The following is a 24,145-nucleotide window of genomic DNA, read 5'->3' on the forward strand; positions in this document are numbered from 1 at the left end:
AGGGGCGGGAGTTGATTATGGTCATTCAGGTTTACCTGGGTGGCGAGTTTGAGCACCTCAATATGTGCTTGTTCACCCCTGTGCTTCCTCGTGATATGTCGGTTGCAACTTCACGTGCAGGTTCCCTCCCTTTCGGCGCCCCAGGTGGCCAAGTTTTGTGCACCCGTGGGCATTTGGCTTCGGTCTTGCGCTTCTTTTTCCTGCTGGAGCTGTCTTTGGACTGGCTCGAGGAAGATGTGGAGGAGCTAGGTTCCAGGTCTGCATCCGGTTTGCTTGCCCTGGCAGCTGAGACAACCTCAACAAGGCTTCAGCTGCCTTGTCGAGGTTGTTTGCGTCGATTCTGAAGGATGTGGCGTCTCTGTTCTTTGCTTCAAGCCTCGTATGCCGGCAGGTGGTGCTCGTCCACTCTTTGGAATCCACTTGGGCCCCTGGTTCTCAGATTTTTGTCCTCTTTTTTTGTCCGTTGCTGTTTCCAGAGTCTGCGGTGTTGCATTTTTTGTATGTGACTTCGTCTAGTTACCGGCCTATGTCGGACTTCTTGGTTCTCCAGGGGGGCCGTGATGGTCCTGCCCGGAAGGTTCATGCCAGGGCTCAAGGGTTTCTGTGATCATTGTAAGCCGGTTGTGCCAGATTTGGAACTGGCTCCTGCTGGGCCTTCGGCGTCTGGTCGGCGCAGTGATTGCTCTGAGCGTTGGTCGGGCTCTCGCAAGGGTCGTCGGCCCTGTTGTGGGAAAACTTGACTCATGTAATTCATTTAAATTGATGCTAATTTCGATAGCTGTGAAGGACCACCACTTTTTAAAGGAAAAAGTGAAAACTGGGTAGAGCAAGTGGTTTACTATTAAATCCATGAACTTGTGTCCTTTGGATATTATTGATAATTATTATCTTAAATATTAAAGGGACTGTAATTTATTAATCAAATCTTCTCACCCAAAATGGGGGGTTATATGTCAAAAGACGATTGTATCCCTGACATCATTTCAGTGTGGTTCGTTCACTGAAGTAAATGAAATAAGTACAGTAATTGCAAATTGGGCAATAATAATTAGAGGCGAATGGGCCTCAAAATACTACAATAGACTAGTATTACTACCAGTGGTTAGTAACATGGATCTCAATGGGAGATCATTAAAATGTCTACGTTATTAGTATCTCTACAATAACTTATACAGCTTGGCTGTGAATTGCAAGAGGTGTGAAGTTAACTGCCACACTCCTGACGAAGTATTGCGTCTGACAAAATTGTTGCCTGAAGGTGGGACAGCCTAGTACCTCGCTTGACGTCGGACCCGGTTGCTGCAAGGCAAGTAGACCATAGAAGCTTTCTACTTGACTATTAATAATACATCCTAAATTAAAGAAAATACTCCTACTGAATATAACAATCACTGTAGGATTTGTCTACAGATATTAATGCAATATTTATTCCTATATAAATTAAGAATATTACTACAGAAGAGACGTACTGGGTTTTTGCTGTAATTGTATGGCCTAACGACAACTAGTCTAAATGTTAAATGTGCACACAGTATAACAAATAGAAAATTTATAGTTGCCAAGTCGCGTGTCCGTTGGTGGAGAGAGCTATGCAATCCTTCGTCCTCAGCTGCTGTGTGAAGGACGTTGACTTTGGATTTCGTATCACTCTGGTTCCAGCTCACAGCTATTGATTGCCAATTTAATGTGGCAACGCTTTTGTAAATGTAAGAACAAATAATTAAACTAAGCAAATGCTTTGCTATAGCGTTGTCATTCTCTTGCACATTGCTAATATGGCGTTGCTCGTCAGGAGTCGGGCAGCAAGCAAGTCGCTCTCCTTCTTCCCAGGCTGTGCTACGCATGCGCAGTCCCGCTCAAAATATTCTCGAGCTTAAAGTATTTATTTTACTTGCAATTAATTGGGAAGGCAAGGACTGGTGACAAGTGCTTATTTCACTAAGTAATGTATTAAGGTGCAATATATTTTTGCACAATGCAAGTCAGCTTATTAAGACTGCATAAAGAAATATCATATGACTTGCTTTACTGTAGCAATATTTTCCACTATAGTTGTTAATACACCTAAATGAACGAATTCAGTAAGTAATAATATGTTACGTAAATAATCAACTAAATAAACGATTATCCTTAGTAAGGGAACGTAATGAACTAAACTCTGTTTAGATGCAACTAAATGTGGAGAGATTCATGTTTTAGCCTGTAGCTACCTCCCGGCATCATTGAGACTGTGGGAAGAATTTGGCAAATATTGCGTCGTAATAGAAACATTAATTGAATTAGTTCTACAAATTAGTAGAGTTAGTAATTACTATGGTTAATACAATAATGATGTATTGTAATACAAGAAATGATGTATTAGTGTTGGAAACTTTCCAACACCTGTCGTCGGTTTACCCCATTGACGGAGTGATAGGGAGGGAAACTCGCGCTGTTTGCTCTCACCTGGTCCAACGATTTGTTAATGTTTTCCCCAGCCTACGATGGCATTGGGTGGTTCTTCCTCTCTTCCTCATTTGGGGGGGGGGGTCAGGGCTGGCAGGGCAGGCCTCTTTCCCTGTGCTCTGTCAGGTCATCCTGGAGTAGGTTCGCTTGGGCATGGTCAAAACGACAGAGTCTCGAAGGTGGGTTTCCTGCCTGTTTCCAGTTCTGAAATGGGACTGTGTGGACCTGCGGTTCATTCTGGACTTTTCTCATCTCAACCCATGGGTCTTTTGCTCTTCCTTTCGAATGACCTATTCTGTTCCCAGGTCCAGCTGCTTTTTGGAGCTGGGCGCTTGGATGGTGTTCCTGGACCTCTGGGATGGGTATTGGCATGTCCCAATTCATCCAGGGTTCAGGGACTGGCTCAGTTTTGTCGTGGACGACTGGCTTACCATTTTCATTGCCTTCCTTTCGGCTTAAATCTGGCTTACCTTGATGATTGGCTGGTCTGGCTCCCAGCCGGTCTTCATCTCTGCTCGCCAGTTATTTGGTTCTTTCCCAGCTCGCCAAGTTCAGGTTCTTGGTGAACTGGAGGAAGTCCCATTTGGTTTCCTCTCAGGTTCGAACTTGTGTGGGACTCTTGGACTGCTTCGTTGTCTCTTCCTCCTGCGGCATTGCTGTGGCTGCGGTCCCACCTTCGGCTGTTTTCCAGGTCAAACGTCGGTTGTTTGAGCAGCTGTGTGCGAATCTGAATTTCACTGTTCTGGTCTACCCATCAGGTCGGATCTGGTTTAGGCAGCTGTTTTGGTTCCTTCGGAGACATCCCTTCCGCCAGTTCAGCAATCGCTGGGTTTGGACCCCGGGGACCTTGCATTGGCTGCTGCATCGCTGGCTTCTTTTTGGGGGTTTTCGGGGTTCAATGCCATGGTGCCTACCCTAAGCCCTAGCTCGATGTGTTTACGGATGCCTCGTCTCTCAGATGCTACAAAGTACTGGGTGACCGATTAGCAAGATTTGTAATCCGACATGTTTTGGACATTAGTGCTGATGACATCAAGGCACAACTTCAGGCTGCTGACTTTCCAATCTTAGGAGTCAGGAAATTTGTGTGTAGAACAAATGGGGAACTGTGTGATACCGATACTGCCCTACTTACTTTTCTCGACTACTTTTTCCCCTGATCAGGTTTGGCATAATGGCTTCCTCCATAAACTAGAGGTGTACATTCCATATCCCACTCAGTGCTTTTGATGTAAAGGTTTTAACCTTCTTGAGATAGGTTATCTTGAGATGATATTGGGCTTAGCGTCCCCGCAGCCCGGTCCTCGATTAGGCCTCACTTTTGTTACACCCCCAGGAAGCAGCCCGTAGCAGCTGTCTAACTCCCAGGTACCTATTTACTGCTTGATAACAGGGGGCATCAGGGTGAAAGAAACTCTGCCCATTTGTTTCCGCCTCCACCGGGGATTGAACCCAGAACCTCAGCACTACAAATCCGAAGAGCTGCCCACTCAGCTGTCAGGCCCCTATACCATACTTCGAAAGGCTGCACCAATGACGTCAAATGTGGCAAATGTTCTGGTTCCCATTACACATGAAACTGTTACATCAGATATACTCTGCTACTCAAACTGTGGTAGCAATCATGACATTGCGTTCAAACAATCTCCATCATATATAACGGCACACGCTAAGGCTCTCCTCACTGACAACCTGCAATAGAGCTTAGCATTCATGCAAATATAAAACCTGGCAACCCCATTCCAAACACAAATCAAACAACAGCAAAACAAGGCAAAATGACAGTAAACAAACTAATTCGTGGTCACTTTAATAAAACCTTAAAGACGAAGGCATCAGGAATTGAATATTGTATATGTAAGAATAGATTTCATTCGTCTTGTACAGGAGTGAGTAACACCTTGGGACTGAGAACTGGCCATTTACTCTGGGTATGTAAATATGACTTACCATCTTGGAATATACTAAAAAACATTCTAGATACTATGATTCATGACCGGAAAACTTCATTCAATGAAAGCCTACCAGCCATCCAGAAAGAGTGGGAAACAAACAATAATAATTCCAATAGACCAGGGGCGGAGACTATAGTCAGGGAGGAAACTGAAGCAAAAACCCAGGAAGTTGTAAACTCTGATTCAGTATGCCCGGATGCAGACGACAGTAGAGTGTAACAGACAGCATTGACAGCTCTATACGTACAGACACTACAATGGTCCCAGATAGAGTGAGTAAAACCAGAAGGACAGACATATGCCAATTCTATGTAAAGGGCATATGCAGACATAGATATGCTGGAAATAAAAAGGGATTAGAATGTAGTTACCATCATCCCAGAAATTTTTTAAATATGCTTAGGAAAGGTCAGTGTCAATTTGGAGCAACATGTTGATTTTTCCAGTCCTAACATGTGCAAAACCTCACTTGAGGACAGAAAATGCTATGACCTCAGCTGCCCATACTTTCACGTGAAAGCCATATAACACGACATAAAGAGTGGCAAGCAAGATAATGGATTTGGAGGAAACTCAAATATATTTTTATACCAAGCTGAAAGAGATTTCAAAAGGGGGAACATAGAAAATGTATGGAACTGGATGACAGACCCACTTGCATACCAGAATCACACATTCAATTACACAAAAAAGGATCTACAACTACGACTGGCAACTGCCATACAACAATCAGCACTGGCCAGAACAAATTCGATATGTCTGTACATAATGGACATGCCAGAAAAGTCTCCTAGTCAAACTACCCCAAATAGAGTAACCTCATTCATCTTTGCCAACATACAAGGACTAAAAACAAGAACAAAAAACAAAGTACCATTCATAAATGGCCTCCTCACTGAGTCAAATGTAGTATTTGGAGCTTTCACAGGAACCCATGCAGGGAAATTCTTGGACAGTGAGATCTGGATATCAGGAAATAATCAATATAGGTGTGATTGGATAAATAGGTCACATGGAGGAATAGGTCTGTATATTAGGGAAAACATTGTATTCTTGGAGCTCCTTAACTCTACAAATGAGGTGGTAGAGGTACTAGGAGTAAAAATAGAGAAAATAATCTTAGTTATTATTCTAATATACAAACTGCCAAATGCAATGACTGAGGAATTCACAGAACAGATAAACAAAATAGAGAATAGCCTTGATAATTTGGCAAACTCGATAACAGATATTATCTTCCTAGGTGACTTCAACTTGCCTAATCTAAGATGGAGAATAGCAAACAATAATATTATATCAGGAAATCTATCAGGACGTAACCAACCACAGATTAGAGAACTACTTAGATTCTGTGACAAATTTTCACTCAGCCAGCAGACATCAAAGCCAACTAGAAACAAAAATATTCTAGATTTGGTCTTCTCAAACAATGAAGACATAATCAGGGACATTATGATCTCAGATAAAACATACAGTGACACCTCGACTTACGATTACCCCGACATACGATTTTTTTCAATTTATGATGTAAATTTGGGCAGAAAATGTGACTCGACTTACGATTGTGTCGTCGACTAATGATCTTCATTGGTATGCGTTTGGGTCGACCGAGCACATGGTTCCTTGTAGCACGGGGCCGACTTGCCTCAGTTTACTAGAGCCGCCCGCTTAGCAACGATCAGGCTTGTAAGAAATTCCATTATTTTGGTGATTCTTTGTATTTTGAACATAAAAATAATTATTATATATCACGCCATGAGTCCCAAAAAAGTCACTGGTTAGGTTCATCATATGAAAACACATGTGGGAATGACTGTAGAAGCAGTACAGAATGTTCCTTCCTCAGAAATTAAGAAAATGTGTGCAGCATAGGAAGAACTACAAACTTTTGCTGAAACAACGCGCCCAAATCAAGCAGCAGTAGGCTGTTGCTTTAACCTTTTCAATGACACTGTGGTGCATCACTACAGACAAATGTTAAAACGAAGGGAAAACAAATCTCCATAGACATATTTTTAGTGAGACAAACAAGCAGTGAGCCACAACCAGTGGTAGTGGTATGCAAGCAAAATGTAGGTGTGTGTGTGTGCCCCATGGAAGGGGACTTCCCTTCCAAACAGTAATGCCTCTCCTCCTCCCCCCTCCTCACCATCTTTAATACGCCAACAAGAGTCCTCGATAAAGGTAAGATAAACATGTACTGTATTGTAGTTAGAGAAAATATTGTATTCAGTATAAAATGTATTTTTATGTTAATATTTTTGGGGGTGTGGAACGAATTAATTCAATTCCCATTATTTCTTATGGGGAAATTCGTTTCGACTTACTTCAATGTTTCGGCTTACGACCCGTCTCTGGGAACGAATTAAAATCGTAAGTCGAAGCCCCACTATACTCAGATCACAAACTCATTGAAGTGCAAACTATCATCAATAATCAAGGATAGACCTAAAACAATGATCAGGCGAGAGGGGTTATTCAGTAAATTCAGTTTTAATAATAAAAGGATAGACTGGGAGAAAATAAACAGGGAACTTACAAATATTCCATGGGAAACTGTTCTAAGTAATAAAAATGCTATGAAGGAATAGAAAAACTGACTTTGGAATCATATGAAGTCTGTCTGAAAATATGTTCGTTTGAGGAAAGCCAGAAAGAGGTCCAGCGTAGAAAGAGAATGCAGACGACACTATAAAAGAAGGAAAAAATAATGGAAATGCTTAGGCAAACACAAATTTAACTCAAAGAAGAAATAATTTAAACAGGGAGATTGAAAAATCGAGAAGAAACTGAAACACTCATATCAGATTGAAGAAAGGCAACTAAAAGGGAAAGCAATTCAAGAAATAAAGAAAAACCCAAAATATTTCTTCACATATGCGAAATCAAAAGCAAAAACCACTGCCAGTATTGGACCTATTCGTACGAATGAAGGTTCATACACTTAGGGTGAAAAAGAAATTAATGAAATACTAAAAAAGCAGTATGAAGACTTGTTTAGCACCCCCAATAAACAGCATGAAAGTGGAAGATCCGGACAACTTCTTTATTGGTGATATCCAAACCCCAGTAAATATAAATGATATCAACACGAGCATGGCAGATTTTGAAAGAGAAATTGAAAACATGCCCATGCACTCAGCTCTTTGTCCAGATTCATGGAATTCAATATTTATAAAGAAGTGAAAAGGTGCCAGTAGCATAGGCACTCAGTATAGTGTGGGCTACTCCCTGGGCTTGGGGAGTAGAAGAAATCCCAGAACCCCATCAAGCAGGTATCAAGCAGTGTGGAGGAAGAGCTTGGACACAGGGAAGATACCAGATGTGCTTAAATCAGCAGAAATAGCCCCTTTTCACAAGGGAGGGAGCAAAGCATTGGCAAAGAATTATAGACTAGTTGCACTAACGTCTCACATAATAAAAGTATTTGAGTGTGTGATCGCGAGTCAGGTCACCAGTTTCATGGAGACCAGTGACCTTCACAACCCAGGCCAACATGGATTTAGATAGTGCCTCTCACAGCTACTGACCAAAGTCACTGAGCCATTAGAAGAAAAATAGAATGCAGATGCAGTATACACAGACTTCATAAAGGCATTTGATAAATGTGACCATGGAGTGATAACACACAAAATGAGGTCAGTGGGAATAACCGGTAAAGTAGGACGCACGATATTCGGTTTTCTGTCCAACAGAACACAAGGGTAAAAGTGAACCATATAAAATCGAGTCCAAGTGCAGTTAAAAGCTCTGTACCTCAGGGGCTAGTCCTTGCACCACTGCTTTTCCTTATTTTCATATCAAATATAGACATAAATACAAGTCACAGCTTCATATTATCCTTTGCAGATGACACAAAAATCAGCATGAAAATTACCTCTGCTGAATACATTGAAAAACTTCAAGCTGATATTAATAAAGTTTTCGACTGGACAACAAAAAATAGCATGATGTTTAACAGTGATAAATTCCAGGTACTCAGGTACAGGAAAAATGAGGACCTTAAACATAATAGAATATGAAGCACAATCAAATCTGCCCATAGTAGGAAAGCAGCAGCTAAAGGATTTGGGAATAATGATGTCTGATGACCTAATGTTTAGGGAGCATAACCAAGCAAATATTGTCAGCCAGAAAAATGATAGGATGGATTACAAGAATGTTCAAATCCAGGGATTCCATTACAATTGTTGTACTATACAAATCACTTTTACTGTCCCATCTTGAGTACTGCTCAGTACTCATTTTTCCCTTCAGAGCAAGAAGAGATTGCTGAAATAGATGGAATACAGAGAACATATATGGCATACATAGATGCAATAAAGCACCTAAATTACAGTATTGGGATCATCTCCATGCTCTCCAAATGTACTCACTAGAAAGGAGACGAGAGAGATATAAAATAATATACACATGGAAAATACTGGAGGGCCAGGTCCCAAATCTACACAGTAAAATAACAACATACCGGAGTGAACAATATGGAAGAAAATGCAGAATAGAGCCAATGAAGAGCAGGGGTGCCATAGGCACGATAAGAGAGCGCTGTATAAACATCAAAGGTCCATGGTTGTTCAACATCCTCCCAGCGAGTATGAGAAATATTGCCGGAACAACCATGGACATCTTCAAGAGAAAACTAGATAATTTTCTTCAAGGAGTGACAGCTCAACCGGGCTGTGGTGGATATGTGGGCCTGTGGGCTGCTCCAAGCAACAGCCTGGTGGACCAACCTCTCACAAAGGTGAAGGAAATAATGACTGCCAATCCACAAGAAGTTGACATAATAGCACTAGAGATCTGCTATGAGGATGATAAACTAATGATGATAAATGCATATAGTCCACCGCCAAGCAGCACATGGTCAAAGGAGGAGCTAGATAGTAAACGTGAAGGTCTTATAACAATAATGAGAGAGATTATAGCGAGAGCGGATAACGATAGATCACGACTGTTGATAGTCGGTGACTTCAACTTGAAATCCATAGACTGGGAAGCATATGAAGCTAAAACAGAAGATTTTTGGACCTGTAAATTTGTAGACCTCATCTTGGAAACATTCTTGTATCAACATGTTAAACAAGCTACGAGGATGAGGGAAGGGGACGTTCCCTCCATGCTAGATTTGATATTTACCAGGAAGGAGGAAGAGATATTTGACATTCAGTACCTTCCTCCCTTGGGTAAAAGTGACCATGTCTTTTTGGGAATAAAGTATGCAATGCGTTATAAGCTGGAAGAAAATAAGGAGGTTGAAGCAGTTGAAAAACCAGACTTCAGGAGAGGACATTATGGTGACCTTAGAAATTTTTTTAGTGAGTATAATTGGACAGACTTGATGCTAGGCAAGGAAGTGAATGAGATGTATGGCAAGTTTTGTGAAATATATGATAAAGGCACAAAAAAATTTATACCAAAACAGAGATGCAGGACCAGAAAACAGGATTGGTTCGACAGAAATTGTGAGAGGGCAAGAGACCAAAAGACACAAAAATGGAATCAGTATAGGAAGAGGCCAAACCCCCAAACATACCAGCGATACAAAGATGCGAGAAACAATTATACAGCAGTAAGGAGAGAGGCAGAAAGAAATTTTGAAAAAGGGATAGCAGATAAATGTAAAACAGAACCGGGCCTATTCTACAAATTCATAAACAACAAATTGCAGGTAAAGGATAATATCCAGAGGTTGGAAATGGGAAACAGATTCACGGAAAATGAAAAGGAAATGTGTGAAACATTAAATGAAAAGTTCCAAAGTGTGTTTGTACAAAATGAAATCTTCAGAGAACCAGACACAATAAGAATTCCAGAGAACAACATAGAGCGGATAGAGGTGTCTAGAGATGAAGTGGAAAATATGCTAAAGGAGCTCGGGAGGAACAAAGCAGCTGGCCCAGATGGCGTTTCACCATGGGTTCTGAGAGAATGTGCATCTGAGCTCAGCATTCCACTTCACCTGATCTTTCAGGCATCCCTGTGTACAGGAATCGTAGCAGACGTGTGGAAACAGGCTAACATAGTTCCAATCTACAAAAGTGGCAGCAGGGAAGACCCCCTCAATTATAGACCTGTATCATTGACAAGTGTAATAGTGAAAGTATTGGAAAAGCTAATCAAAACTAAATGGGTAGAACACCTGGAGAGAAATGATATAATATCAGACAGACAGTATGGTTTTCGATCAGGAAGATCCTGTGTATCGAATTTACTCAGTTTCTATGATCGGGCCACAGAGATATTACAGGAAAGAGATGGCTGGGTTGACTGCATCTATCTGGACCTAAAAAAGGCTTTCGACAGAGTTCCACATAAGAGGTTGTTCTGGAAACTGGAAAATATTGGAGGGGTGACAGGTAAGCTTCTATCATGGATGAAAAATTTTCTGACTGATAGAAAAATGAGGGCAGTAATCAGAGGCAATGTATCGGAATGGAGAAATGTCACAAGTGGAGTACCACAGGGTTCAGTTCTTGCACCAGTGATGTTTATTGTGTACATAAATGATCTACCAGTTGGTATACAGAATTATATGAACATGTTTGCTGATGATGCTAAGATAATAGGAAGGATAAGAAATTTAGATGATTGTCATGCCCTTCAAGAAGACCTGGACAAAATAAGTATATGGAGCACCACTTGGCAAATGGAATTTAATGTTAATAAATGTCATGTTATGGAATGTGGAATAGGAGAACATAGACCCCACACAACCTATATATTATGTGAGAAATCTTTAAAGAATTCTGATAAAGAAAGAGATCTAGGAGTGGTTCTAGATAGAAAACTATCACCTGAGGACCACATTAAGAATATTGTGCAAGGAGCCTATGCAATGCTTTCTAACTTCAGAATTGCATTTAAATACATGGATGGCGATATACTAAAGAAGTTGTTCATGACTTTTGTTAGGCCAAAGCTAGAATATGCAGCTGTTGTGTGGTGCCCATATCTTAAGAAGCACATCAACAAACTGGAAAAGGTGCAAAGACATGCTACTAAGTGGCTCCCAGAACTGAAGGGCAAGAGCTACGAGGAGAGGTTAGAAGCATTAAATATGCCAAAACTAGAAGACAGAAGAAAAAGAGGTGATATGATCACTACGTACAAAATAGTAACAGGAATTGATAAAATCGACAGGGAAGACTTCCTGAGACCTGGAACTTCAAGAACAAGAGGCCATAGATTTAAACTAGCTAAACACAGATGCCGAAGAAATATAAGAAAATTCACCTTCGCAAATAGAGTGGTAGACGGTTGGAACAAGTTAAGTGAGAAGGTGGTGGAGGCCAAGACCGTCAGTAGTTTCAAAGCGTTATATGACAAAGAGTGCTGGGAAGACGGGACACCACGAGCGTAGCTCTCATCCTGTAACTACACTTAGGTAATTACACTTAGGTAATTACAATTCAAGCCTGGCCCGAGGCCAGGCTTGAGGAGTAGAAGACTTCCCAGAATCCCATCAAGCAGATACCTCAGTTCGTCCACAACCACTCACTCCCGATCAATCCTGCCCATCCCTGAGACTGACCCCAATACTTCCCTGATTCACATCTAATGTGAATGCCATTCAACCTACCGCAGCTTCCCTTGTTGTATAAAAAACGTTTGAACTGATGCTGGAAAACCTCGATAACTCCTTGGCGTGCCTTTTCGAAGTCGCTTCCTCAGGCTGACTTGCCACAAACCCCATCCCCCAGCACTAAGAGAAAGAAATCCTCAGCTGTCCCAACTTCCAAGCGACCTGCCACTGCCTGACAAACCACATAAACCACACAAACCACACACTTCTACGATGCATCCTCACACCACTTCCAGATCTTCCACATGCTGTCCTCCTGGCTCTTCAAAGAAGACCAATGCGGTTGCATCCCAGATGTAATGCTCCAGTATCCGACAACATTACTTACCCTATTCTCTCCTACCTTATCCCAACCTGACCTACCTTAACTTTTTGCACATTTACCCCATGTTCCTTCATGTACTCCCACTTGTACTTGCAATTGACTCCAATATATCGCTTCGCAACCTCCGTCTTTTGACTACATCACACACTTTCCGTGGAATGGCGATACTTTATCACCCTCAACACAACTCCTCATCTTTACCGTCCTGAGTTCATTTCAACTCCTATGTTTATTTTCCCTTTATCCTCACACACATAGATGACCTCAATATCTTCCATCCTCTGCCAATTCATGAACTTTGATGCGCCACTGTGAGTGCCACATCCTTCAACATTACTGCTCGTGTAGTCATCCGGAGGAAGTACCTTCATGCAAATGGCACGTATTGCGAAGAATTATTATTATTATTATTATTATTATTATTATTATTATTATTATTATTATTATTTTGTGTTCTCATAGATTTTTACCTCTGTGTTCCCATTCATTGTTACCTCATTATTTTCCTGGGTAATCCTAAGTTTATTAAATATATCATTGTATGTTATACACTAGAAGTGAAATAGCCTTTTGCCTTCAGTTTTCTCTTTGTTGTAGGCATCACATGAGGCCTCTGTGATCTTGAGAGAATTATTGTTGTACTGTACATCAAATTCACAAGGGCCGTGACGAGGATTCGAACCTGCGTCCGGGAGCGTCCCAGACACTGCCTTAATCGACTGAGCTACGACAGGGTTAAAAGAGTTGAAACCGAAGATCTACTGAACTTACTGGATCCCGTAGCCTCTCCAAGGCACAAACCAGGATTTTACACAGCTTCCCCCTGCACCCGAGCTATGTCAATAGGCCGTTCTCCCTCTTCGCCCTTACATCATTATTTTGGGTAATAGAACCCAAAATGTAAGGGCGAAGAGGGAGAACGACCTATTGACATAGCTCGGGTGCAGGAGGGATTTGATTTGATTGTTGCCGCCAAAGGCGGCTAGTTTATTGTGCACCCCATACTCATCCTGTGAGCAGTAGCGCAAAAGCATTACAGAGGGCACAAAAGGTCTTTATCAGACCAGGAGGGAGTTGTGTAAAATCCTGGTTTGTGCCTCGGAGAGGCTACGGGATTCAGTAGAACTTCAATTTCAACTCTTTTAACCCAGTCGTAGCTCAGTCGATTAAGGCAGTGTCTGGGATGCTCCCGGACGCAGGTTCGAATCCTCGTCACGGCCCTTGTGGATTTGTTCATTTGATGCATCACGTTAGTGTGATCTCTGTGTGTACTGTACATCAGTTTGTATCCATTACATCTGATGGTTAGTTTTGGCCCGAGTCCTAAGGCACAATTACAGTGGCCACATTTGACATAGTGTTCTGTCATCACTGTTACTCTAAAGTTCTGTCTGACCATTCTGAATGTTGTACAAGAATAGCTTATTTGCCTCTTGTCATTGGTTAGATGTAAAGTGTTAATAGTTTGTCAGTCATTAAGGTTTTGCATTTTTAGTTTGATTAATTTCCTTATGTTTATATTATTTCTCTTTCAGGATATCTTGGATATATATAGAAAAAATGTTTGGGATGCTGAACTTACAATGGAAGATTTAGATACAATAAATATGAAAAACAAATACAAACGTGAGAAAATGGTCAAAAAGATGTCTAAGAAAAGAAAGTTAGCTAAGCAGAGAGTGGAGGAGAAGAAACAGAAAGTGCCTGAGGAAGAATTGGCATCAGTGATAGGAACAGCAACGAAGGAGAAGTTCAAAACCCAAGAGCAAGCATGGAAAGGTAACATTGTGAAGCACTTTTGCTGAAAATGTAGATTAATATGCATGCTCTGTAGTAGTCTTGGGCTTGCACTTGAAAATCTTCAGGATTAGGGTAAACTCACCAGTTATCAGATACTTAAGACGGTAGGTATTGATGTTGCCAGTGGTTTAAAAAGGAATCCTATTATGCTTATTGGAAAGCTTATAGTATGAATAGAAAGAGATGATGTTCTATAAAATGATACCATAATGGACACTACCTATAATAATACCCATGGTATTAATCACAAAATTGCAGTGTCAGGAATAATAGCAAGTACTAGATGTTTGTATACCCCAGTGCTGGTATCCAGACAAATGTACATATTATCCACTTCCCACATAGTGATATAAATATGTATATACTATAAGTTCGCTAATCCAGAGTAATGTAGAAGTTCGCTAATATGGACCATATGGGAAGGACCCCTTGCCGGATGAGCCCGTTTTCTGGAGTAACTGACTTTTCACCACATCAAAAGTGAACATTTCCAAAAATGTTTGTACCACAAACATAATTTGAATTTCCACACAGTAGTGTGTGGGGCTGGGTGGGTGGTTAGCTGCCTGGGTGGTAGGTAGGCAGGCCAAGTGGGTGGGCAGGCAGGGATAGTTGGGTTGAGGCAGGTGGACCTCTTTTCGTCGGCGTGGTCATGACCTCTCACGTTATATGTGACGCCCTTCCACGACTGTGAGGCCATCATGCCTTCAGGCAGGACTGGTCGAGATGGGGGATACCTGTACCTCTCCCATCCTGTTCCATTGTTGCTCCAGGTCCTAGCTCGCTTGGAGACTTACCAGGGGAGAGTAGTCCTGTTTCCCCTTGGTGGCCGGCCCAATCTTGGTTTCAAGCGCTGCTTGCTCGGTGTCCGAACCCAAGGGTCTTCCCGCAGCTCCGTCTCTTTCAGCAGATTGGGCCAGTCCGTTATGTTCGATCTTCTCCTCGAGTCTTCGCATTTGGGCTTTCTGACACGGATCTGTCACCACTTGTATGGTAAGTAGCTGGCTTCGTTTATGTTGTCCCACCTGCATGCTTCGTCTCGGTGGCTGTATGAAGTTTCCTGGTGGTCCTTTTGATATTTCTTGTCCCTCCATAGGTTTTCTTCAGTTTTGGATTGGGTTGTCTTGTCCTTCCTTACGTGGTTGTTTCAGGACTCATCTTATGCCTAATACTGTTGCCTCGTTTCATGTGGTGCTGGCAGAGTTGCTTCAGCTTGCGTTAGGGGTGGATGTTACTTCTGCTCCGTTCCGGAAGCTGTCTCATGCCTTGTTTCACCTCCAGCCTGCTCATGTGCAGCCTGAGTTATCCTGGTCATTGGACTGGGTGCTCTCCTTTCTCTCTTCTCCTCAGTTTGTTGTGACCCCTTCAGTTCAGGATTGTTTTGTAAAGGCTCTTTTTCTGTTGGCATTGGCCTCTGGGGGTCGGGTTGGGGAGTTTCATGCTCTTCTCCAGCGCAGGGGTTTCTGCTCTTTTGGTCCTGGTTTGTTCAGTTGCAGCCGTCTCCTTCTTTTCTAGCGAAGAATAAAACTGCTGCTTTCCGGAGGGGTTCTTGGGTTGTTGATGCTTGGTTGGTCAGGCCGGGGTGCATCATGTGTTGTGTCAGGTTGCGTCTCTCTGCCGTTACTTGCGCGCTACGGCTTCTGTGGCCGGGGATGCGCTTTGGGTTGATGCAGTTCCCTTCTTCCCTGTTTCAGGGTTCGGATCTCCCAGGTCGTCCACAGGGTTATTCGGTCTAGCCAGCCTGCGGTCTATCCTCATGCCTCTCAACATTCGCATGTTTGCTGCATTGGTTGCTGTCTTTGGTGACATGTCTTGGGCTGACATTCTGGCAAGGGGTTTTTGGAGGTCGGACAGGGTCCTGGCCACTCGCTACCTTGTCAGTGTTTCTGGGCATAGTCGGGCCGATGTCGCATTGGGTCGGCGGTTGCAGCCAGTTGTCTTGACTTCGCTTTAAGGAGTGAGGGCCGACTGCCTCCTGGGTGTGTTCCTCTTGTTTTTATCCTTGGGTAAGTAGCACTCACGCTGGCCTACTGCACGCTTTACAGTTGGTGGTAAATACCTTAGATTGTGTGTGACAAAGGCATCCTTGAATGTGAGCCTGAGTGTGAGAGCATGGTGCAATACCGGGTTCAGAATTGACCTCTGTATGCCAGGAATTGGTTTGCCAAACTTCTCTAGTAATTGTCTCACTACAGTAAAACTGAATGCACGTAAATTTTGTTTACCACCTGTTTTGACAAGATACATATTGTAACTGTTCAGCATTGTTACGTCAACAAGGTGGAAAAACATTTTCTTGGTCCACTTCACTGTTTTCCGTACACACTCCACTGCCCCCACCATCATATCACATTTATCCACCAAATGCATGTTGATGTTATAGTCCAAGACACAATCTGGCTTATAGATTATTTGTTTTGTTGTTCTGTTCACCTTGCCACTGTCCAACATGTACCATCGTGAATGGTGGTCAACATGTTCACTTCATGCCTGTCTTTCCACCGCACTGAAAGCATGCACCGATTTTCTTAGCTCGCAGTCACCAACCTACATAACAGTGTGAAACATTGGCATTTCCCTTTGTTTTGCCTTCACTGTGCCACACACTCCAGTTCTATTATCAATCAAGAACCTAGTTAGCAAGGGACTGGTATAATAGTTATCTGTGTATAATATGTGGCCCTTGTTCAGATGTGGTGCAAGCAGTGATTTCACAACACTACCTGAGAAGCCATGTTGGTCATTAGCAGGAATGTCTACATTTGTACCCATATACATTATCATGTGTAACACGAGTCCTGTTTCACAGTCACAGAGTACAAAGAATTTCAATCCAAATCAGTGGCGTTTGGAGGGAATATACTGCTTGAAGGCAAGACGTCCTTTGAAAAGCACAAGGAATTCGTCAATCATTAGCTTCTGAGCTAGTATGTAGAAATCCTTGTACTTTCCAATAAGTTCATTCAGGACGTGCCTTATCTTCCAAAGTCTATTATCATCATTCTGGTCTTCATCATTTGCAAAATGAAGACACCTGAGGATTATCGAAAATCGGTCTCGAGACACATATTTGCCAAACATTGGTGTTGGAACAGTATGGTCTTTGCTCCAATAATGGTACATGTTTGACACAATGTTTTATCAACATACACAGTGCCAAAAACACATACATTTCACCTACAGTCGTACCTTTCCATTGCTGTAAACGTGAAAAATCTGATAACTCCTCCTCGTCAATGAGATCAGCTGCATATTTGTTCGTTTCCTGAACAATATATTCCATGAGCGGCTCATCAAAATATGCGGTAAAGTAGTCCATTTCACACATATCGGGACCTGTATCAGGGAAAATGTCTGTAATTCCAACATCTGAATTATCAAAGACAGGAATTTGTGGAACAAAATCTGTCCCATCACTCCACACAAAAACACCTGGTGTCTTTCAAGAGGCAATAGCGGCACCACGGCGAGGAAACCGTTGACCAGGAGCTGAAGCAGGTCTAGCAACAGTAGGGGGGGGGGGCAGGGACGGTGACGGAAAATTACTTGATGTTGAGGGTCTTTATTCATCAGCATCCCCATGTGGTTCCATGCGGTGCCGCATGGCTTGGCCAGATGCTGCTGACTCGACAAAATGCCGCTTGGTAACACCACACACTCCACTGGCACTAGCAGCACCGAAACTATTTTTCAATTCTAAGTCACTAAAACCGGAAAATAATTCACCTTCCTCAGACTCGTCGACCAAAACAACAATATCTTGCAAGGTAGCACATGAACTGTGTGGTCTGAAATGAAGTGGGGTTGAGTGAGGGCGAGGGGGCATGGGCGAGATGCTAGGCCTAGCCCTCGTCGAGCCAGCATGTTTCCACTCATCGTCGGTCGTATCCACATCTGAGGGCTGTATGTAGTCATGATCAATGCCGGAGTCGCCAATATCAGACTCATCACCATCCGGGAACAAATTCTCATTAATTTTCATCCTCGGTCAGAGGTCGCGATGAACGCCTCGTTGAGTGGGGTCGGTCATTGGAACTTGATTCAGTCAGCCATGGTGTCTGCCGGGTAACAGAGGCCTGTACACAATGACGGCCTACGCTGGATTTTTTCCTAGGTGGTGTTTGTTTATGGTCGGGTGCGGCTCGCCGATGACTACCCCTATCCCATGCGGGGCGTTTAAATTCTAGCGCTAGACACGAAAACAGCTATTAATGTATTGTGCGGTACCGGTTTTGTTACTCAGATCATCTATATATGTATTGCGCAGTCTAAGGGTTAACAAGAAAACCTCACGGTGCGTTTCCGCTACTTCACGTACTTTCTCAGACTATCTCCGACGATGCAAAAAATTATGAACAAATTACACTCAGAAATTTTTTTAAATTATTTTTTTTAACCCTTGTGTGGCTCCAGGGCTATTTAGCATTTGTCACCCACAGGCGCATACAAAAAAAAAAAAAAATTCTTCTAAACCTGTTAACTTGTGTTTACTGATCATGGGAAAAATAATAAAAAAAAAAATCGTAAGTGGCATATATTGCTCGCTATAGGGTGGGGAAGTCTGGCAAAAAACAGGCGCTGACTCAGCGTGCGTCCCAGACGGTCTGTTGCTCGCCAGCTGTCAGGCCGGAGTTGCCACAAAGAGATAATTACCTAATTATTTCAATGTCTCTGATTTTTCATAGTTTTTTTGCTGTAATATTATTCAGTAGTGTGTAATATGATATATTTATATAATAAAATGAGTGAATCATCGCTGTACTCAAAAATATGGTGTGCATATTGTTGATTCAATTATTATGTTCATCAAACAGTGAACAAATACTTTGTTGGTTATTACACTATATACACAGGTTATATATAAGTATCTGAATGTTTTGTTCACCATAACGAACCACTAAGTTGCTATTATGAGTCAAAAAGTAACGAGGAGTGACCGCCACACACCAACCAGCCACTCGCTGCCACTCACTTCCTCAATGCCTCACTCACCCACATTCTCCTCCCACAATACTGTTTTTGCTTTTATTCACTATATACAGACATTATATATATGTATCTACATTCGTGTTCACCATAAGGAACCACTAAGTTGGCATGCTAAGTGGCAGTGGCAGCTGCTTCCTCCCTCCCTCAACTCACCTGACTCACCCACATTCTCCTCCCACAATACTGTTTTTGCTTTTATTCACTACTGTATTTACAGACGTTATATATAAGTATCTACATTCGTGTTCACCATAACGAACCATTAAGTTGGCATGCTAAGTGGCAGTGGCAGCTGCCTCCTCCATCCCCCACTTCACCTGACTCCCCACCATTCTCCTCCCACCATACTGTTTTTGCTTTTATATACAGATGTTATATATAAGTATTTACATGTTTTGTTCACCATAACTATACATCTAAGCTTGTATGGTGAGTAACAGCACAAAGACGTAGCTACTTACACAGTCAGCTGGTGGCGGTTGCCCTCAAGGCCAGACGCACTTAATATTTCTCCTCCAACAATACTGTTTGTGGTGTTATTACGCTATATACACACATTATATATAAGTATCTACCTGTTTTATTCACCATACTTGTACAAGTAACCTGGTATGGTGCCCAAAGACCATAGTGGTATCTATCATAAAAGTATTCCTTATTCTGACTTTTATCCAGTTATTTATTCCTCCATCCTGTTGGCAGGCTTGTTGGTCTTCTGTCACTGGTAACAAACTGCGTGCTCTTTAGAGTTGTGTGTCCTCATGGCCAGTCCTCCTGCCACTGTAACTGGCGATGGGAAATGGCTCTGATGAGGTTGAGTATTGGCCATACTCGTTTAACTCATGGGCATTTAATGGAGCGCTGCCCTGCTTCTTATTGTCCAAATTGCATTGTCCCTCTTACAGTCGTGCATATCCTTGTTGGATGTCCAGACTTCTGGGACGAGTCTGTGTCTTATTTTCGCTATTTTTTTTTTTTTATTATTATTTTTCTTATATATTTTATTTTATTATTTTTATTATTTTTCACGGTCGCTTGTCCCTCGATAGAATTCTTGGTGAATCAGGATACTTTTGATATCATTCGCCTTATACGTTTCTGTTCTCGTATTGGCATCCTTGGTGATATTTAGCACCCTCTGATTATTCCGCACATATGATGGTGCTACATAGCCTTCCCGGTTTGGTGCCTTCTTTTGATAATTACTTACTTGTTGATCAATTTCATTCTATCTTCATATAGTTAGGGACTGGTATGCACTCTCCAGGATGTGAAGGTTACAACAAAATCAGATAATAAAGAAGAAAACAAAACTAAAATCTTGAAAAGAGAAAAATTCCCCCCCAAAAATTTTGAACATTGATGAAAGTAACAGATATTAACATTGGGCAATGTACTTATATGATATAAAACAAACTATAGCATAACATACTTATTCCTTATTATTTGTGTTATTATATATTACTCAGCAATGCCATAAAGGCACCAGCTGCATGCCCACTTTGTGGACACTTCTTACTACTCTTCTTCTTTGTGGACAGGTGCTTGCATCTCTTTATTACTGCATTATCCATCAGTTCCAGTTAATAGGAGCTGTTCTCCTTATCAACGAAATGTTCTTCTTTTTAAAAAATCGTCTAAAACCAATTTCTGAAAATATTTTGAAGAAAGTTTCACGACGCTGAAGAAAATAAGTTGGAGATTTGTTTAATGTTTTTAAGTAATTTTTACATAATTTGAATATTTTTTGCTTCCCTGCCCCTTTTGCTAAGCAGTTTAAGGATAAAGGCCAGGGGCTAGATTCACGAAAGCACTTACGCAAGCACTTACGAACGTGTACATCTTTCCTCAATCTTTGACGGCTTTGGTTACATTTATTAAACAGTTTACAAGCATGAAAATTTCCCAATCTATTGTTGTTATTGTTATAAACAGCCTTATGGTGCTTCGGAGCTCATTAACTGTTTAATAATTGGAAACAAAGCCGCCAAAGATTGAGAAAAGATGTACAGGTTCGTAAGTGCTTGCGTAAGTGCTTTCGTGAATCTGGCCCCAGACCACTAAGGTTGGAGGCCTTGCCTTGGGTAATGTCAGGGCTCTTTATTTCCCTCTATCTAGTCCCCTGTTCAAGAGGGAGCATCTTGGCTGATAGGAGTACACTGGTTTGCATGCTCGTTAACAGGGCACACTGAGATTGGCCCCTCACAGCTGCATTGACTAGGCAGTCAGTTTACTTTATAATATCACTCAACCATTCATGTAAATTTTTCTGAATAGTTTCATTATTGTGCATTCCAAATACAGTACTTTATTAACAATCAATATCCAATGTAGCTCATATAGAGTAGTTATAGTGGGAGCAGAGATCTGTATTATATTATAAACATACTATGTACTTTATCATACCCAAAATTATCTTTATTTCCAGTTGGGAAAGGCCACCCATACCATTTCTGTCCCTCGTGCAATAATGTCGTCGCTATTCGTCGAAATGTCTGCAAGTGTGGATATAGCTTTGTTGATGCCAGACATAAAGCTAAGGAGGAACAAACAAAAATACCAGAAAAAAAAGTTTATGGTAAGCTCAATTTTACTTTTCTATGGGAGCCCCTTCGGCTCCCTGGAGCTATCGGGCTAATATGCAAATCATTAGACCAAGACATTAGTCTATGGAGTTCTGCCTACTGGGGACCACTAACCAGAACATGGCCCCACCAGAGAGGCACAGGGAGCAATAGCCCTGGAAAACCCACCTGTGGTTGAGGGTTAACCTTATCTGCCATCGACCGGAGTTAGGCACCCAGAAAGGTAGGCATAACAAAACAGATCCTACATGGTAAGAAAAATACAACCAAAAGCCGAACAGAGAGGTAGAACTCCCTCCAGGCCCAAAGAAACAAGCAAAGATCACACTCCATCGCCGCGTCGCTCAAACACACAGCACGCACCCCAACTCCCCCCAGGAGGGGGACCCAGCCACTCCAGTTCATCAGCTAATGCAAACTGGGGCAGACGTCTTCTCCTGCCCTTGCTTTCCAAGCAGTGTTTGCCTTTGTGGTGGCCTCTGCAGTGTCGTTGTGTGTGGTGGCATAGGTGCCTCCTTCCCTAGGCGCCCTGTGAATACTACCTTTGCATGTTAGGGTTCTCTTCCAAGAGAACTAAGGCTAACTGGTGCCCAAGCTACCAATCAACACTGTTAATGCTGAACCCCTGGGACGTGTCCACTCATGAGGGCGAAGCAGGGGGTACCACCAAACACAACAACCATAGTATAAAGTGGGAGGAGCACCAAGGCAGGCCCTTTCCCCTCCTCTCCACCAGGCAAAACGAAAAAGAAAAGAAAAGCTCACAAGAGGAGAGCGTACCCAGAGGGAAAAGAGCTGGCCACTGTTATAGGTGAAAATTAGCTATGCAGTACCCTGCGCCCCTACCAGTGCAAAAACTACCACTTATTCCAAGGCAAACTAGAGAGGAATCCTCTCCAAGACACTCGAAGCGGTCAATCGCAAGCAGCAAAAGACCAACAGAGGTAGACCTAAGGTGACTTGTGGAAGGGAACCCCAAGCCTCAAGGGCAGGTACTTACAGGGCCCTCAGGGAAGGTGACCTTAACCACATGCAGCCCAAGTACCTGTGGAATATTACTCCCAGCTCGCACACCACCGTAAGAGCAGTACTGAAACAAAACAGCATAACAAGAGTCTGGAGCTGGAGCCACAACTTCCAAGCTGTATCTCATCAGACAAAGAACTGCAGGGTGGATTGCGGGCACAGGGGTCTGGGGCTCCCCCTTTCCTCTCTCGAGGAGGGGGAGCTGCGCAGACATGCGGTACGGCTCGTGTGACGTCATACTTGTTTGCTCGTTTTCGTCGTTTTTAACCAGAACAAGGGTTTCTTTTGGGGGCGCTTACCTTTCTGGGTGCCTGTCTTGGTTGATGGCAGATATGGAATGCTCCAAAATCACATGTGCATTTCTATGGGCCATTGCTCTTCGGGCCTCTCTGAGGGGGGCCAGGTTCTGGCTCGTCCCAGGTAGGCCTAGAACTCCACCCACATTGACTGATGCCAAAGTTAGGGATATTCATATCAGCCTGGATAGCTCCGGGGAGCCTCCGGCACTCATCCAGAAAATGGTGTTTCATTACATTCAACGCTGTTTTTTTTTCCTTCAGGGGTGGAGGGTTTGGAGGCCGGCTCTGCCCTGGGTCCGGAATTGGGGGATCCCAGGGCAGGGGAGGAGTTGATCTGGGCGCCTTGGGCTCCCTTTGACTCCTCTTGGGTGTTGGTGTTCACTGTGCAGGGCTTGTTGCAGGGGGAGGGGTTTTCTTACCCCTTCCCCTGCAGTCGCCGGATCGGCCGAGCGGGGAGCCGGTTGGCTGAGCGGACAGCACGCAGGACTTGTGATCCTGTGGTTAGGTTATCTTGAGATGATTTCGGGGCTTTTAGTGTCCCCGCGGCCCGGTCCTCGACCAGGCCTCCACCCCCAGGAAGCAGCCCGTGACAGCTGACTAACACCCAGGTACCTATTTTACTGCTAGGTAACAGGGGCATAGGGTGAAAGAAACTCTGCCCATTGTTTCTCGCCGGTGCCTGGGATCAAACCCAGGACCACAGGATCACAAGTCCAGCGTGATGTCCGCTCGGCCGACCGGCTCCCTGGGTTCGATCCCAGGCGCCGGCGAGAAACAATGGGCAGAGTTTCTTTCACCCTGTGCCCCTGTTACCTAGCAGTAAATTAGGTACCTGGGTGTTAGTCAGCTGTCACGGGCTGCTTCCTGGGGGTGGAGGCCTGGTCGAGGACCGGGCCGTGGGGACACTAAAAAAGCCCCGAAATCATCTCAAGATAACCTTCCCTGTATGAGTATGATTTGCGGTCGGCTCCTACCCGGGTTCGGTTCTGGGTTCCCTTGGGTTCCTCGGCTCCTTCATTCCAGAGGTTTTCTGCCTCTCGAATCCCACCTAAGGATGTTCGGGAGGCCCTTGCTGCATACCTACTGCAAGACCCGGATTCCGCTTCCATCATGGATCCGTCCTTATTTGAGATCGGTTC

At 43.1% G+C, this 24,145-nt stretch overlaps 1 protein-coding gene across 12 annotated transcripts in view; it reads left to right on the forward strand.

Annotated features, from left to right (window-relative positions):
• Positions 1–24,145, forward strand: part of LOC123765217 (uncharacterized) — a 321,546-nt gene that overhangs the window by 205,114 nt on the left and 92,287 nt on the right. For 10 of the 12 annotated variants that reach the window (XR_011230261.1, XM_045753688.2, XM_045753689.2 and 7 more), the window contains 2 exons: positions 13,843–14,086; positions 21,525–21,674. Coding sequence is in view for 11 of the 12 variants with exons in the window: in XM_045753688.2 (XP_045609644.2) it covers positions 13,843–14,086; positions 21,525–21,674 (394 nt within the window). In the remaining variant the exon portion in view is untranslated. The remainder of the gene's footprint in view (positions 1–13,842; positions 14,087–21,524; positions 21,675–24,145) is intronic. The other 2 variants (XM_045753693.2, XM_045753696.2) reach the window with 1 other exon arrangement.

Source organism: Procambarus clarkii, chromosome 33 (assembly GCF_040958095.1).
Source record: "Procambarus clarkii isolate CNS0578487 chromosome 33, FALCON_Pclarkii_2.0, whole genome shotgun sequence".
NCBI lineage: Eukaryota > Metazoa > Arthropoda > Malacostraca > Decapoda > Cambaridae > Procambarus > Procambarus clarkii.